This window comes from Pomacea canaliculata, linkage group LG6, assembly GCF_003073045.1.
Source record: "Pomacea canaliculata isolate SZHN2017 linkage group LG6, ASM307304v1, whole genome shotgun sequence".
NCBI lineage: Eukaryota > Metazoa > Mollusca > Gastropoda > Architaenioglossa > Ampullariidae > Pomacea > Pomacea canaliculata.
In genome coordinates, this window is record NC_037595.1 from 5,485,616 (window position 1) to 5,502,447 (window position 16,832).

Consider the following 16,832-nt stretch of genomic DNA (forward strand, 5'->3'; position numbering starts at 1 on the left):
AAGATCTTTATGGTATTTTTCAGCTGAATTTGAATTTGTGTTTATATATACACAGATCAAGCTGGAGATGGAAGAGGAACTAGATAACAGGATCCCAGAAACATCAGCAATGCTAAGTAAGCAAGCAGTGTTGTTGTTGAGGTCAAAACTCTGCTGTACATTCTGATGCCACTCAAGCTTGTCCTCACTCTTGCCTGTTGCTTCTCAAAACTAAATGACAATGTCTTCCCTCTCTCTTAGTTTCCTTTCATATTCTCTTTCACTATTTTTTGTGACATTTTTTCAGTATGTTTGGTCTAGTCGCTTGAAAGCCTCAGATCAATTAGCAGAATAGCCTAGAATTCTGATGGTGCCACCAAACTTGAGATAAGTTGTTGAATCCTATTTTTATGTTTGCAGCTCGGCATGGCATGGGATATGTGCAGAGACTGCAAAGACTTTTGAGAGTAAGAAGGTAAGATAACTGCATCAATTGAAACAAGTGAATTTGGTAAATATGATGTTAGAGTAAACAACATCGGGACAGTGTAAAACTATTTAGTCTTTTCAATATTTTGTAGTTAAAATTTAAACTTCACAGTTTTCAGTCATGATGCTACATTAAATGAGGAACATTGATGACTTCATTTGGTGTCATTGAGAGCTCAAGAGTTAATTGGTTAGGATGTCTGAACTTTTCCTGAACCATTTGTGCATGCACACGCATACACAAAAATGAGAGATGTAGGCTGCATGTCTGTTGTTCAGGATAACCATTTATAATAACGTATTGCTTTTTACTGCTTGCACTCATTTCTTATTGCTCCAGTTCTGCTGGGAAAGCTGATTTCTTTAATCTACATCTGTCTAAATTAATGTTCTAGTTGAAACCCAACCCATCAGAGTGAAAATGCTTGGACATGAACGTGTACAATCTCTAGATATGTTCAAAAACCATTGAAAGATTAGTGTGAAACAGTATTAAATGCCTGCTGTGGGTTGGTTCGTTAAAACTATTCTTGTATTCTTGATTGGTTGGTGAAGGGGTGTCTGGCATGCTGTTCCCACACTCCCCGCTGCAATCTTCTTCTCACTGCAGGGAATCATTCTGCTTTTCCAGCCGACAGTTATCCCGCCTCATGCGTCTGCGGCCTGGGATACGAACTCTTATCTGGGTCTACTTTATTTGCCTGCATCTCCTGATAGTTGGCTGCTTTACAGGGATCTTATGACAGCACATCTACTGATGGTGGTCTGGTTTATGGGGATCTTGTGACAGCACATTTGAACCTGTGATGTTTAATGTACACGCGGCTGTGATCACTTGCATTGACAAAAACTATTGACATTTGACCTACACATCAATGCAAGTTCATGCCATTTTTCCTCTATTGACATTTGACCTACGCATTTCTGCAAGTTAATGCCATGCTGCCTAATCATGTTTCATCAGGGTTCCAAATTTATGAACATTGTTTGAAATTTATAGAAAGGAACATATGGTGTAAATGGCTTTAATTTGTGAGCTGAATGAGAGGCACAGTTTTAAAAAAAAATAGTGATGTTTTGTGGCGTTGTAGCATTTGCAAAAAATATTTTTGGAGTGCAGCTGTCAGTTTCAAGAGGGATGTATGGTGTTAAAATACATTTACCGCTATGTTCAGAAATGATTAAGATTTTATTTTTCATTTTGTTTGATACAGTTGTATTTGTGCAAGATATGTATTTTTGATGCATCCTAAGCCCTCTGACTTCACAAGCCAGGGTTTGGACAGGCAAGATCTGTTTTTAAACTGCAGTGCATTGTAATTAATGAGGGTGTGTGCGGCGGTCTTAAGCTTAACCGTGTGAGCTCACCATACATGCTATTTAAGCATATCTAGCATATTGCTAGCCAGTCGCCTTGTCAGCAGAGGCATGTAATTAATTTGCCTGGCAAAAGGTGTTGGGCAATTTTAGATACCATGTAGAATAGTGAAATTGTGATACTTGTTTTCACACATCTGTGTTATGGGACAGCCTGCTCAGATGTGCAGTAAGTGCATGTGATGAATGTTCACCATTGATATGCAAAGTTTTGCATTATTTTCACTTTTTCTTCCATTAGTCCGACATTAAGGGGATAAAATTGGGCTTTCATTGTGACTAAGGTTGTGTCATGTTTTCACTTTTTTGAATATTTCAAAAAAATCATTATCAAAATATTAATCTGATTTTTGCATGCTTCTGTTTATAAGCAATTGCTACGTCGTGTTTTATTTAATGGAATATCACATCCCTCCTGATCTGAACATGGGTTATGTGGTGGCATTGGGTTAGCCTAGCTTCTAGCAACCTTGCATATTGTAGGCCTGGCATGTGTTATGATCAACTCATCAGCTTTAGTGTCAGGGAAATCTTTGTACAGAGAGTTTATTTTTGTGACATGTACATACTTAACAGTCACAAATGTCTCCATGAAGACCTTGACCAGCTGTGACCAGTAGTTTTTATAAGCACAGCATTCCTGCTAGTTTTGTCTAGAGTCTTGTATACCCTGCTATACATTTCGTGAAACATTCCAGATGTTAGTAGTGCATCTTGCATGATGAAGTGGGGATGGTTGCAATTGAAACATGAACATATATAATATATATTGTCTATAGTAATGTTTATATGTTAACCTTATCTGATTAATTTTTTTAAATATCAACTCCAAAACATCCTGGCATAATTTCTGTCTGGGAGATAATACAGTGAAATCCTATGGGAAAGATTTTCCAACTGCTTGAATGACCATTAGGTGGCGAGTTTACAAACCTATATGGAAATTGTGGCTTGCAGCTTGTTTACAGTTGAGATGTTTGGGTTAGATAAGCCTATGATGAATTGCCATGTTGGTAATGGTTGATTTATTAAAAGAAAATGTTTCCATGTGTGCACAATCTGCCACTAGTTGGAGAGCCAATGCTTCCTTGCAGTTCGCCAAAATGCACATTATACTAAAACTCAAATCGCAAAACACCTTCACGGTGAAGTCAGGTGTTGAAAGGGCTGCATTGCTAGTTGATGCCTGTTTGCACGATCATTTTGAAATGTCTTAAAAGATATAACACCACCATCATTGTAGTGTAGCTCTGGCATTTAAGCTCCCATCAGAACCCTAACAGTGCACTCAATGGCATTTTGTGTAAGAACATGTTAACTGCACACAACATCTAGTAGCTTCTGCTGTAACAATCTCCCCTACGTCTCAGTGAAGATCAAATGACAGGCTACATACACCTCATCTCTGCATAGCAATAGTTACTTCACACAGGATTAACAACTATGTCTGCATTTACTAGAGGTGGCAAGCTAATTTTTAGAACTTCTTCCCATGATCACATTTCATTATGACATGTCCACAGCATTTTACAAATTGTAACTTACAATTTCTTGCTCATTGACCAATTAAACATTTTTTGTCTCAACCATGTTTAAAATCTGGAGTTCAAATGTTGCTACAGGGTTAAAGTGAAGGAAGGACTGCTAAAATGTTTGTGAAACGAACAAAAAAATGCAGACTTGTAAAGATGAGACAACTCTAAACTTCTGCTAACCAGCATTCTTTAAGGATTTTACCTGGGGTTGACGACTGAAGAAAGTACAACTTATTCAAATGTCTAAAGACTCACCACTATAGCAAAATATTTATTATGCAACTGTTCATTAATCTAAATTAGAAACAGAAACCTTTGAGTATTTGAATAGCCCTACATGCTTCACAAGTCCAACTTCACAGCACCAAATTCAGTGAGTAAAGATTTAGACAAACTAAACAAACATTTACAAATGCATGACAAGGACTGCTAATGTTGCATTGTAAAATTGGATTTGCTCTGCTGCCTATGACAAATCAAACATTTCGATTGCTACCAAAGAAAGCATCTAACCAGTGTTGAAATGGCTCTAGCTGTAAATGAAAGCACTGCAAACTATGAAATGGAGAGTAAGTTTCAACCACGTTGCTCAGTTTATGGTAGACTCCCATTTATTTACACCATAGTATTTACTGTGCATGCACATCACTGGCTTTATAAGTTGAGTTGATATACAAAACTATCAGTGCCTGTCTGTCAGCAAAATTTCTGATCAAATGTGTATTTTTTTAAAGCAACCATGTTTATCCACTTTTGACTTCTAACCCTAATAGTATGCCACGACCTATAAATCCTTATAAGCTGGTTATCAACCAGTCAAAATTTCAGTCTCTCTATTTCCAAGTGTAGAGATAGCAAAGCCACAGATAAAATATTCTAGTTTGGCACATTTTTAAATGGTATGTTTTCATTTGAAGACCAGAGCATACATTTTGTAACAGCATATAAAAACCATACAAAAGTCAAGTGTGAAGAAGAGGAGATGGGGGAAAGGTGGCAGGCACACTCAGTCAGACGTAGTGAGACATACTTTAGGGTAGGAATGTACTTTGACAGGGTTCATACTAACACTGTTCCATGGTCATATGACCCGCTGCCTTAAAAGCCGTGTTACATATGGAAATGCCTAGGACACAGCTTATCTAATGATTTAATTTTAGATTCTTGACAAATGCCATCATCATCCACCTACCTCTATTAATCAAGTTCCTACAGAGACTACATGGTTGATCTTGAACTCAACAAGACTTATTATCTACATGCATCTTTTCTCTTTGGGGAGTAATTGTTGTTTTAGGGGTGTAAATGTGAGAGGTAGGGAAAGCCTGGCTTGAGATCAGATCAGAAGTTTTGTGCTATGGTCTTTGAACTGAAAATCGAATCTGTAAACATAAGCTTTTGAAGTATCTCAACAATAATCACAGCTACCACCGCTGAAGCTGGAAATATTTGCAACTTAAAGGCTGAACTTCGATTTGAGTTTGGGGGAAGGAAGGTGAGGGTACTTGTTGGGCCAGATGTAAGCAGTTTAGCCAAGCATACCAAGAGGTTATGCGACAACCATTCTCTCCTACAGAAAGGTAAAAAGTACAGCCTTTAAATGCCATAAATGGAATGCTCTGAAAAGCTAGAAATAAATTATGCACTGCAATAATACTTTAAAAAAAAAATGCAAGAAATATTCTGGACATGCTAACATAATTTTATAAATCTTTCCCTGAATTCTTATTAAAGTAAACATTCTCAAGCCATTCCAGTAAGTAGTACCAAGTCTCTTTTAGACAGCATTTTGTATCTAGGCTTTGTTTCACAATAGCAGTCTACTTTCAGGGATATTCAGCATGTCATGTCAGATTATTACGTCAACTAATTAAGTCAATTGCACATGCAAGCAGATTTTTCTGTAGGACATCTCAATACCACTTTCCTCCAAGAGACAATGTACGTTCACAGAATTTGTTAATGAAGTGAAATTTCCATAATTATGAGCCTTCCCCTGTAGAGCTGGAACCAATTCCTTGATATGCCTTACAAAATTATCGAATTCTACCCAAAAAACACCCACACATGTATGACTCTAAAAATGTGCGCAGTGGTTCTCTCCAAACACACACATACCTTTCATAAGTATGCACAGACTCATTAATCTTTCTGCTCATCCATCTCAAGCAAACAGGAACTTGATACACATATGCATTAACGCATGCATGCATGCACACATTTTCAACATGTTGCAAACATATCTTTCTTCCTAATGGCGCTGGCAAGGAAATCAACCTCACTAATATCAGTCATCACAACCATGTCATGTGTTCACAGTTGTTGCACCATAAATGAGACACATTGCATCATTTGTTCACAGGCTCAGGTGGGTCAGTAGTCTCTAGAGTGGAGAGGATTCGAACCACTTCTGCTCTCTGTGCAGGTGTCATAAGTTGTGTCATATGAACCACAACATCCATTGAAACTTCTGGGTTCTTCTCCAGGACACTGCAAAAAGTTGCACATCCAATGAGTACCTCGGGAGAGTGGATAAAGCACAACATAACTAAAATAGTTTGCCTTACTTGCTATCCTTACTGCAGAAAAGGACCAAATAAAAAAAATAATAGCCTGATACTCATAAATATATAAATAAAACTTATCAGACTGAAGTGATTCGTTCTCCACCACCCATAACGATCTGTGCTACAATGTTCCACCACCTATAACCGTAGCATCTGTGCTACAGACATGGTTACTTACTCCTTGACGTGGGCAAGCACATGGTCCCGCTGCAAGCACCGCACATTGTCCTTTAGCAAAGAGCAGCCCTCTGTTCCATCACGCTCCTGCAGCTGTTGCTGCAGCCAGTTCACAACCTTTTGGTCATTTTCCCACAAGTAGCCCTGCATGCACACAGAAAAGTGTATAAAGTGAAGTAGTTTCAGCTGAATTTGCAGCAGACCATAACATCTGAACCATCAGCAGCAAATGACCAAGCAGTTCGGCTGAAATTCTCAGCAATTCACAACTCTTGAAGTACAATCAACATAACCAAGTAGCTTTCATCAAGGTGAATTCTCAGGGAACCGTAACATCTAAGCTACAATCATAGTTTGTCCCCTTCACTTCGTAATTCCATAAATAAGTCTAAATACCTATTCTATTACAAATCCTTTCTCAGCCAGATTGTCAAGTGAACACTAATTACCCCTGATTACTCACTCCAGACTTCAGCAATCTGATCCTGAAGATTTTTTCGCATCCTTAGTAAACTTTTTAAGAAAACTTTCTCATAACCTCTGAGGCCATTTTTGAGACTTCCTACAGTTCCTAGTAAACATTTATGACTAAGTTCAACATACGTTGACAGCTCCTTGGTCTTCGGAAAACCATCGACTCAGCATGGAGTCAAAGTGGGCACGTGATTGCATGCGATGGCCGCCCTCTGACAACAGCTTCTTAGCCTGCATCTCCAACAGTCGCCGCTGCAGCCGCCAGTAGAAGAACTCTCGACTCTTCTGCCACTGCAGTACATTCTGCAAGTGAATTGCTCCTAATTAATCACAGGTCTGTGGAGTTTATGTTGCACAACTATTCAGGATAACATAAGCTATCAGAACAACACTGCATGAAATAACATTTCTTCTTTTACAAAAAATCCAGTCCTCAAGAATAGACGACAGGTATTAGTAGAAGACCAAAGGATCCAAGCACAGATCTGAAGATTTTAATATTCCCTCCCCCAACTCCTTTGGTCCTCATCTGAATATATAACTGATACAAGAACATTGCTTTGAAAGTGCTATTGAAAAAAAAACCTGACTTCACCCTTAAAGCTAATACTCTATTCTTATTTAGCATTTTCACAATGATGTCCACTCACTGATATAACTCCTTTCTCCTCCATGCGACCAGGTGTATCATGCAGATCAGCAAAGTGCAAGGCTACTGTATGATAAACTGGGGCCAGTGCATCCTCTGCAGCCTTCAGTTGCTTTTCCAGCTCTGCCCTTGTGTTTGCTGGCAGGTCAGGAGTTGCCATCTGTTCTACTATCTGTCGGACATTGGGGTCCAGCCGCCGCATCACCTTCTCCAGGTCTTTGCGTCGGAACTTGATTTCCACAGTGCCTTCAGGCTCCAAAACTCCACCCCTAGAAGTGAAAATCAAGACTGTATGCCTTATAAAGAGTGATTGTGGTTTTTCTCAATTACATCAGTAATCTTGTGGTGGATCACTGTCACCAGATATCATCAATATTTACATTCAACTTAGTTTAGTATGGAATATTTCTACAATTACCAGATAACTATGTTTGTCAGTGGTATTTTATCATAGTCTTTTGAATTATGAAAGAAAATGATGTAATATTTTAAAATACTTCATGCAGAATTTAAAATAAGAACAAGTCACAGGATGCATAAGCATTTGAAGCTAAATGTCACCTGCAAAGAGAATCGGCAAACATTTCCATGTGGTCTGGGTTGATTGTGGGATCCACTACCACCCACGAACCCCCTCGCAGCTCCCCATAAGGAGGGATGTAAATCAGCACAGGCTGCTGGTAGGCACGTAGAGCATCAACAATGTAGGAACCAAACTTGAGTACCTGGTCGTACATGTCTGTGATAATAAACAAAGATCACACTTCTATATCAGCAGAGAACTTCGTAATTCTGCAACTGTCAGTGTACATGATAAACAACAAGGGTGACAGACAACAGCTTTGTGGCGATTCAATGCTTATAATAACATCAAAACTCTTTACATAAGCCCTCTGCAGCCTGCAAGTCAAAAAATCCACTATTCACAAAATGGATAAGGAGGAAAGGCCGATGAAAATTTTGTGTATTTTGCCAGGGATGTGTTTTTTTTCTCTGTGTGTGTTTTTTCTATAATTGTTTTAAGTGGTAGTCCTTTATGTTTTGTGTATATGTTGCATAATAAACAAAACAACAACAAAAATTCCACACACAGACTTACTATTTGTAAATAACTGTTTTATGTGATCATATCGAGTTCTTTATATGCTACAGTAAGTCCTGACAATCACTTTTACCTGTTAGACATAATTTGAGAACTTTAACTGTTCTTGTGTCTTACTCATGCATGTGTCAACTTACATGAATGCATGCACAGAACAGCAAAACTATGAGACAAGCAAGAGTGACTGTACCTTTCATGCCACCTGAAAAGCCACGCCAGTTTGCAAAAATTATCAGTGGAAGCTCTTCTCTATTGAAATCCATGATGGCCTGGGCTGTCTTGTAAGCTGAGTCTGGGAACCAAACCTGACCAGCTTGCTGGATCACCTGAGACAGTAAAAATGGGATTTCTAATTTGCTAATAACAAGAAATTTGTTATATCAGTATAATAATTTATACCTGTATTTGGTCTTTTTTTTCCAAAGTACTTACAAAGCAAACAAAAAAAGGCTAACAGAAAAAAAAAAAAGACAAATCAAGTAATTGCATACTGCTCAGAAAATAATTCTTGTCAGGTGATAAACACATTTACTGGTTCCGCCCTCAAATGACCAAAGGGGAAGAATTCTGCCTACCTTCGTCTCCGAGTCCAAATTAGCAGGGTCAGCAGGAACAACCAGTTCTACTGTTCTCGTTTCTACAGAAACCACACCAACAGGAATGCCACCCAGTCTTGCTCTGCCAACAACAACAGTCTCTGCCCAGGGTTTCAAGATCTCATCAAATGATCCAATGTCAAAAAATCCAGCCTGGAACTGCTTGGTTTCTGGACACACACCAAAAAAAAAAAAAAAGGTTAACTTTTCTAGCAGAACAAAGCTGTAGCCTTTAAATTTTACAATCTCAACCAGACATGCAAATGGAGAAATAGTACAATGGAGAAATAGTACAAATTGTGAACAAGTTGCGACATCAACTCTTGTATGGTGAGCAAGAAATTTGTGATACATTTTTGCATTAATGGTTAAACATGGCCCCTAAATTATTTTTGTTTACATGATTATTTAAGGGAGAAACTGAGTTAAACACAAGTGATGGAAAGTGACATTCTAAATAACTTTCCTTCAGAATTTCTGGTGGCAAAATGATAGTTCACTTCTAAACAACTCTGAGGGGTTTAAACAGGTTGTAATGTTGTGATGTTGAATCACAGCTGTCAGATTAGAGCAAGCTCTGTCTCTTCAGGGGTGTGGCTCTGTCAAAACAATGACAATGGCTGTCTGGATTTGGAAATCATGCAGTAAAATAATCTGGAACCAGAGCACCATGATGAAAAAAATAAGAAAAACTTGAGAATACTAGCACTACTTAATGGACATCTTTTCCGGTTCATTCGTGTTGAGAGTGGGGGTATCGGCAGTTCCAGAGATTCTTAAAAATGAAGCTCTGCACTCACTCTGCTTTCTCAAAGGTAGGTCTATCATGTAAACCCAGCTTACCATTTTCCTTTAAACAAGATGATATTTCTTTTGAAATATCAACTCCTGTTGGGAAAAAAAAAAAAAAAAAAAAACAGCAGAAAGATAAAAACCATTTTAACACACCTGGTACTTTGCGTCCTGCTAACATCCATCGGGGGTCATACGGCGTTTTGGTTGGCATGAACTCCACACTTCGTTCCACAGGATCTGTGATGCTTAGGATGGGCAGAGGGCCTCCGCGAAACTATTACAATGAATGGTGATATTTAAATATTTAATACACATCTTCACCCACTTACACACTCTCTCTGTGCTTATTTTACAGATTTAAAAAAGAACTTGCTCTAAAGCAACCCTGGCAAGTTTACTTGTGTGTTTTTATTAGTTTGATGACATCACAAAAGTAAAACCAAAAAAGACAATCAAGTAGATTTAGAATATACCTTAGGCATGTAGGACAACCAATGTAGAACCTTGTACACCCCTTCAAAGTCATCGTGAACAACTGCATGAGTAACACCATTGTTGTACATGATCTGTATGCCTCCCAGCTGGTTATTGCTGGTGTACACTTCACGGCCAAGTACCTAATACAGCAGTAAAAAAAAAAAACAGCTTTTTTTAAAAATATTACATACACATTTCACAATTTGATTAAAAGAACATTTTTTTCATCTGGTCTGGGGATTAAGTATGAGGTGAAATAAACTCATTGTTTACCTTGTTGAGGGCAGAAGCTCCAGTCAGAATAATGGCTGAGTTTTCAACTTGGATAACTCGTTGGCCCAGACGCACCAGATAAGCCCCAATTCCAATAGCTCTGCAAGTCACCTGCCAGCAAAACATTTTCTCCTCTGAAGAATTCAGCCCAATGAGGCAACCATTCATGGCAAAAAGAATCTTCTTACATCAATTGTGGTAGTTTAAAATTTTGAGATTTTTCTGCTGAAAAAAAAAATCTGAAAGTCTGTAACTCACCAAGTTTATGGTGATAACTTCATCATAAGCAGTGGATGTCTCGCCTGCAATCATCCCTGAACCACGAAGATTTTCAACACCCAAGCCATCCTCTTTACCTGCATCAACAGCAGATACACCAGTTTATTCAAAATAAACACCTGCTTTAGACTTCATTTAATCACATAACCAGAATCAAGATGACAGTTCTTTGAAAGATTACAGGCTAGAGAACTACCTTAAACATTTTTTTTAAAAGTCTATCCTGTATCTAGCAAGTCTGAGTCTGTAGGATAAGAGGACCACTTACCTATAATGTCAGTGATCTTGTACCTTGACTCTCCTTCATCCTCTATCAATTCTGCACGGACTGAGCTCATGGAACTCACTTTCTTGAATTCATCAGGTCGCAAATATAGGTACTTGAAACCCTGCACACAAAACACAAGCTTTAAAAAAAAAAAATCCACAATAAGACTGCCATAAAAAATCCTCCAAGTAGCATACAATTTTTAAATGCATCTACGCATACCTGCAAGATAACAGTATGTATCAATCAATGCAATAATCAGAAAAACATGATATCTCAGAAAAATCTTAAAAACAAAAAACAATAAAAACATCAAAAGAAAATTTAAATTGGAAGAGTAGACAGCAACTGTCACACCTTGTCTGGATTCTCTGGGTCTTCCCAGGCAACACGAAACAGGTGTTTGATTTCTTCAGCAAGACCAATGCGAGCCCCACTGTTGGCAGCAAGGAAAATTCGTGGCAGGCCATATTTTCTGGACAGCTCTGATGCCTTCTGAATGACCAGACATGGGAGGAAGATTAGTCAGTGCATACATGAACAACTTATAAAAAAAAAGAGAAGTAAATAATAGGAGACCCGAAAGGATTTCAAACAGGTAACAGAAACAACAAACTTTATAAACCTGTAATGACTTTGTTGTCAAATGAATGAGACTCTTAAATGGAAAGGGAAAAATTAAAATGCAAGCAAAGGATTGCCAGTGTTAGCTCTTAACAATATAATACTTGCTTTGAACAAAAGATCTTCCTGAGGCCCAAATGAACCAATCTTGTTTGTCATGTCATTGGCGATAACAACAATGTCCCGGCCATCTGGAAATTCTGGTGTTTTAAGGGTCATCTTCCACACCACCATCCCTATCTAATCATAAAAACAAACGTTTCTTCATAAGGTATCTTTAAATATAAGCTATCAAGTATCTTAAAATACCTGGCATAAGACATAACCACAGGAACATCTCTACGTCTCTAACTTTAATCTCGGGAAAAAACTGATTAAATGAGGTGAATCTTATGATACATTAAATGCAATAACACTGATTTCATCCACTATTTATCTTATGTGTATGATAATGTTTTGCTGTTGTCGATGTTTTTGTAGCAAGGGTTTGTTTTACGGGGTGGGGGTGCTAGCCCCACGCCCAACCCTCCTCCTTTTTCAGCCGGGCTTGGGACCGTCCTCAAATCAGGTTGGATGGGGAGCCGCTAGAAGAAGTCGACACCTTTACCTACCTCGGGAGTGTGGTGGACAAACAGGGAGGGACAGACGCGGATGTAAAGACAAGAATTAACAAGGCAAGATGCGCTTTCATAAAGCTTGGAAAGGTCTGGAGCTCCGGGAGCATAGGCTACACGACAAAGATCCGTCTCTTCAACTCCAACGTCAAGTCATCCTACTATACGGAGCAGAAACATGGAGGACGACCAAGGGCACAACGAAGAAGATCCAAACGTTTGTCAACCAGTGCCTGCGCAGAATCCTCAGAATTCACTGGCCAGAGAGGATAAGCAACACCGACCTGTGCAGAGAACGAAACAACAGCCCATAGAGGAGGAAATCCTGCGGAGAAGATGGGGTTGGCTAGGACACACCCTAAGGAAACCAACATCCAACGTCACAAGACAATCGCTGACGTGGAACCCCCAGGGAAAGAGAAAGCGAGGAAGGCCGAGAAACACCTGGAGACGGGACCTCGCCGCCGACACCAAGCTCACCGGATTTGGATGGGGTCAGCTGGTGACGGTAGCCCAGGACAGGAGGCGTTGGAGGGCGGTCGTCGATGGCCTATGCACCAGGAGGGGCGAAGGGCATAACTGACTGAACTGAACTAACTGTATGATAATGTTATTTTCCACAAGTAAATATTCAAAGCATAATTGTATCGCAAGAAGGATAAATCCAGGTCTATTTGCATCCTAGGTAAAAGTGTATTTATTAACATTAATATTAAAAGAGATTTAATGCTAGAAAAGCTGGACTGTTAAAGTATTTTGTAATAGTGTGATTACAGTAGTCAGTTCTGTATAGTTATGCTGTGGGTTTTTTTTTTAAATCTGTGGTCAAGGGAATGTTCAAGTTTTGTATGCATTGTGATGGGACAATTGCTTTGAATTGTCATATGCTACATCGAAGTAAATCACTGGAAATTATTGGGCTTGTTGGTGACCACACCTTTCACTTATTCTTTTCACCCCAAACTGGCAGAAAATAGGGACAAAAAAAGGGGTTGGGGGGTCTCAGAGATTTTTATGGTCAAGTCTAAGAAGAAATAATTGGGAATTGAAAAAAAAAAATCAAGCTACCAGAAAATTATGGTCATTAACATCCTTCTCGATGTTTTGAGACTAGTCCTGACCTGTTGCTGGCCAGTGTGTCAAGGAGCATAACTGCATTACCTCGTTCTCCCCAGGCAGGCGGTTGTGCGGACACATGTGACCATGTGAGTCCAGCACTAGCTCCACACATGACAGCATGTCCATGAAGTTGCGCTCGATCTTGCAGTTGAAGGTTTTGTCATGCTGCTCCCACAACTGCATCAAGGCCTAGTGAGAGAACAATTAAGGATGACAAGCAGGATCACACAGCACCAGCAGCAACCCAACCAGAGGTTTTCTCTACCTTTTTTTTCCTTATAATAATAATGGTGGTAAAAATGGTAAAAATTCATCCACATCCAAGGAAATACTTCATTTACGCATTTACCTGTCTGAACATCTCTGGGTAGTCATAGACATAGGTAGTTCCACTTGACTGGGCCTGGAATCGTTTAAGCTGCAGGTGATCTTTGGTCAGGTATGGTGTGGAGATAAGTAATCCATGTAGTGGTCCTCGTTTGGCCCCATAAGACTCAAACATTATCTGTAACCAAAGAAAACAGCATCCACAATACAGAAAAAAACGACAAATGCTGTATGAACAAAGCTCTTTCTGCAGCTGCAGGTTTATCCACAGCGTAATTCCTGTAGTGGGTAGTGTCACAAAACAAATCATGCTTTGTGTAAATGAATGAATATATAAGGAAGAAACTGTTGGCTACTTCAGGGATTGTTTTCTTATGAATTCCTTCAAGGAGCTAAAATAGTCAACATATCAGGTATTTTGTTATGCCTGAAAGAAGGCAATGAGACAGTTGGTAAAGAGCCATGTCTGAGATGGTTCCCATTCTACATCAAATCGCATTGCTTTTTGTCTGCATTGAACAAGACTTAGTTTTCAGTGATTTTACTGCTATACGATACCGACCTGTCCAGTTCTGGAATCTGTCACCTCCCGATACAAACTGATGTCCAAATAGTATCCACTTTCATTGGTTACAAACAGCCGGATGGGAAAACTTGAAGCAATTCCTCCTGTTGTCAGCCTGGAAGAGAAACAAAACCCACACTTTACAATCTCACTTATAAATCTACATGCTCAATGTCTTCTCCAGCCTGAAGCCATGGACGTAGTAATTTCATACAGTTCAATTATCATTGAATAACCATATTTACTCTGGGAATAAACAAGAAACTACCAGAAGGCACAAAATTTATAAATAGACCAAAACTCATGTTTAAAAAAATTAGAAGGAATGGAAAAACGAAAAAATTACCTGATGCTAAACTTCAACTCAGCATGCAGCACGCGAAGCTTCCAAAGTCGACTGCCGTACCTCATGATGAATGTTCGCACAGTCTCTACCAGCTAAACCATAATTCATGACAGGTTATTATTCACAAGTAGTATGCAGAAGCTTGTAGCATAGTAACAGAATTCATGCCTGTTTGGCACATTAAAAACAAAAACAAAATAAAAAGCATCTGCATGTCAAGACAAATTATCACTTGAAACAAGGAAGAACCATGCAAGTTACAATGAGTCATTGTATTACCTTTCCTGGTTCTGTAAGCGTCAGTGTTGGCACAAAGTTGAGGAAGATGTGATTACAGTCAGTTTTTTTGGACTGAAATGAAAGAGAGAAAAAAAAGGAAGCAATCTGAAAATTTAGAGTTTGTACTGCATGACTCAAAACCATGATAAAAATTTTAATGTATGTTTGCAAACATGATGGCATGCTTGCACACTGAAATTTGGGCATTTTTTTAAGTTTCACATTAAAGCTTGTAAAAAGCATTAGTAAACATAACTTCTTATTTAGCTTCTTACTTCTGTCTGCTGTCACATATTTCATCCCTTGAACTAAAGGTAAGACTGTCTTACCACTTGTTGTGAATGAGAAAAGGCAACCTCCAAGGAATCCATTGCCTCCAGAAGGGTTCGTTCCCCTTCATTCTGGAGGTATTCAAAAGATGCTTCCTGCAACAACCACATGGGTATTTGTGTTTATCGTATCACTCTCCATGACAAATCAACAAGCAATTAAATAAATAGTATCTGCAGATCTTGGAGACTTAGTTCTCAATTCTGATTATGAGGTTGATGAAAATAATATGAAACATGCACAACTGGATATAGGGGCAGTTTTTAAGATACTAGAAAAGAAATGTTAGAAATAACCTACTAAAAAGAGAATCTAAGATCAATCAGTGGATAAAACAAAACTTTTTATAGAATCAGGCAGAATGACTGGCATAAAATGTAGAATGAATTATTACACAAGATGGTACAAGATTTATATCAGCCATCAGGTGATAAGATCACAAACCTTTGTGACAAGATCTGAGTGGCGCACTATTGCGCGTACGAAGAAACGAAAATCAGTGACTTCTTGACCCTTGGCAACCTTCGCCTTGCCAAGATAAAGGTGCATTTTGTAGTTGGCAGTAGGAATGTTTGTAAGTTCAAAGTTCCGCAGACGATTAATCTCTAACTGAAAAGCCAAACCAGGCTCCAGGTGTCTGTAGATCGTATCTTCACAGAACTGCACACCACACACAGGGTTATGATAGATGTTTTAAAGATGCCAGCTTTCATTTGCTATTAAATGCTCACACATATGCATAATTTTTCATCTGTGGAATGACCACATCATACATGGTCCTGGCTCACCACACAAATTCACAAAAAAACATACTGGACCAGATGCACAACTCAATGCTTGGCAATATGTTGCAGGCAGATTTTCTTTTACTTTTTTCTTTCAAAAGCTTAGGTTTTCATTGCTAATCTTTAGCTAGGAGTGGGAAAAAACCCAGATAAAATTTTGCATTCTTATCATAAAATGGAAGTGCTTCAAAATAAAACATTTTCACCATGGAATACCAATTACTCAGGCAGGAATCTTACCTCAAACTTTGCTCTGTAAGTAAAGTATTTTGGCACAGCTTTCTGTAAATAAGAGCAAAATATTACAACATATTTGATGAAATGGATCTTTTGACATACTATGTTCTTTTCACACTTTTTAGGCTTTGTTGTCATGTTCTCTTTCTCATAAACCATGCCGTACAAATTCTCACAGGATAGTTTAGTTCAAATCACGAAACAACTTCCATAGACATATTGTACACTGAACTCCCGATAATTGTCATTTTTCAAAAACCTTAGAGGATAAATCTCAGCAATATATCTGCAACATTTTCTTCTATAAATTGACGACTGACAGGAACAAAACAAACAATGAAATAAGAGAAACATCTATATACCCTGTACAGCACAACGAAGGTGACTCTTCTGATGCCACGGTCATATAAAGCTCGCTCCTTAGAGAAAAAAGGAAAACATTTAAAATCTAGTAATTGGATTAATGCAAGTAAAGTTTTTGTTTGTACAATGTGTTGGGTTATTGACAGAACAACTTCCAACCAAAAAGGGAAAATAATTTTAAGCATATTCTTGTGCAGAATACGGTC

At 38.6% G+C, this 16,832-nt stretch overlaps 2 protein-coding genes across 2 annotated transcripts in view; one reads left to right on the forward strand and one right to left on the reverse strand.

The window, feature by feature from the left end:
• Positions 1–3,436, forward strand: part of LOC112566008 (nesprin-1-like) — a 47,328-nt gene extending 43,892 nt beyond the window's left edge. The window contains 3 exon segments of the mRNA XM_025241931.1: positions 56–116; positions 400–454; positions 1,100–3,436. Of these exon segments, the coding sequence (XP_025097716.1) occupies positions 56–116; positions 400–454; positions 1,100–1,211 (228 nt within the window). The 3' untranslated portion in view covers positions 1,212–3,436.
• Positions 3,437–3,614: 178 nt separating this feature from the next.
• The window catches only part of LOC112565543 (acetyl-CoA carboxylase-like), a 37,404-nt gene continuing 24,186 nt past the window's right edge, over positions 3,615–16,832 (reverse strand). Inside the window, 23 exon segments of the mRNA XM_025241035.1 lie at positions 3,615–5,870; positions 6,126–6,268; positions 6,728–6,901; positions 7,249–7,516; positions 7,809–7,986; positions 8,540–8,675; positions 8,925–9,115; positions 9,894–10,014; positions 10,214–10,357; positions 10,491–10,601; positions 10,749–10,846; positions 11,038–11,158; positions 11,395–11,532; positions 11,770–11,901; positions 13,437–13,583; positions 13,744–13,899; positions 14,284–14,401; positions 14,633–14,724; positions 14,912–14,983; positions 15,241–15,336; positions 15,686–15,901; positions 16,267–16,308; positions 16,626–16,682. Of these exon segments, the coding sequence (XP_025096820.1) occupies positions 5,729–5,870; positions 6,126–6,268; positions 6,728–6,901; positions 7,249–7,516; positions 7,809–7,986; positions 8,540–8,675; positions 8,925–9,115; positions 9,894–10,014; positions 10,214–10,357; positions 10,491–10,601; positions 10,749–10,846; positions 11,038–11,158; positions 11,395–11,532; positions 11,770–11,901; positions 13,437–13,583; positions 13,744–13,899; positions 14,284–14,401; positions 14,633–14,724; positions 14,912–14,983; positions 15,241–15,336; positions 15,686–15,901; positions 16,267–16,308; positions 16,626–16,682 (3,093 nt within the window). The 3' untranslated portion in view covers positions 3,615–5,728.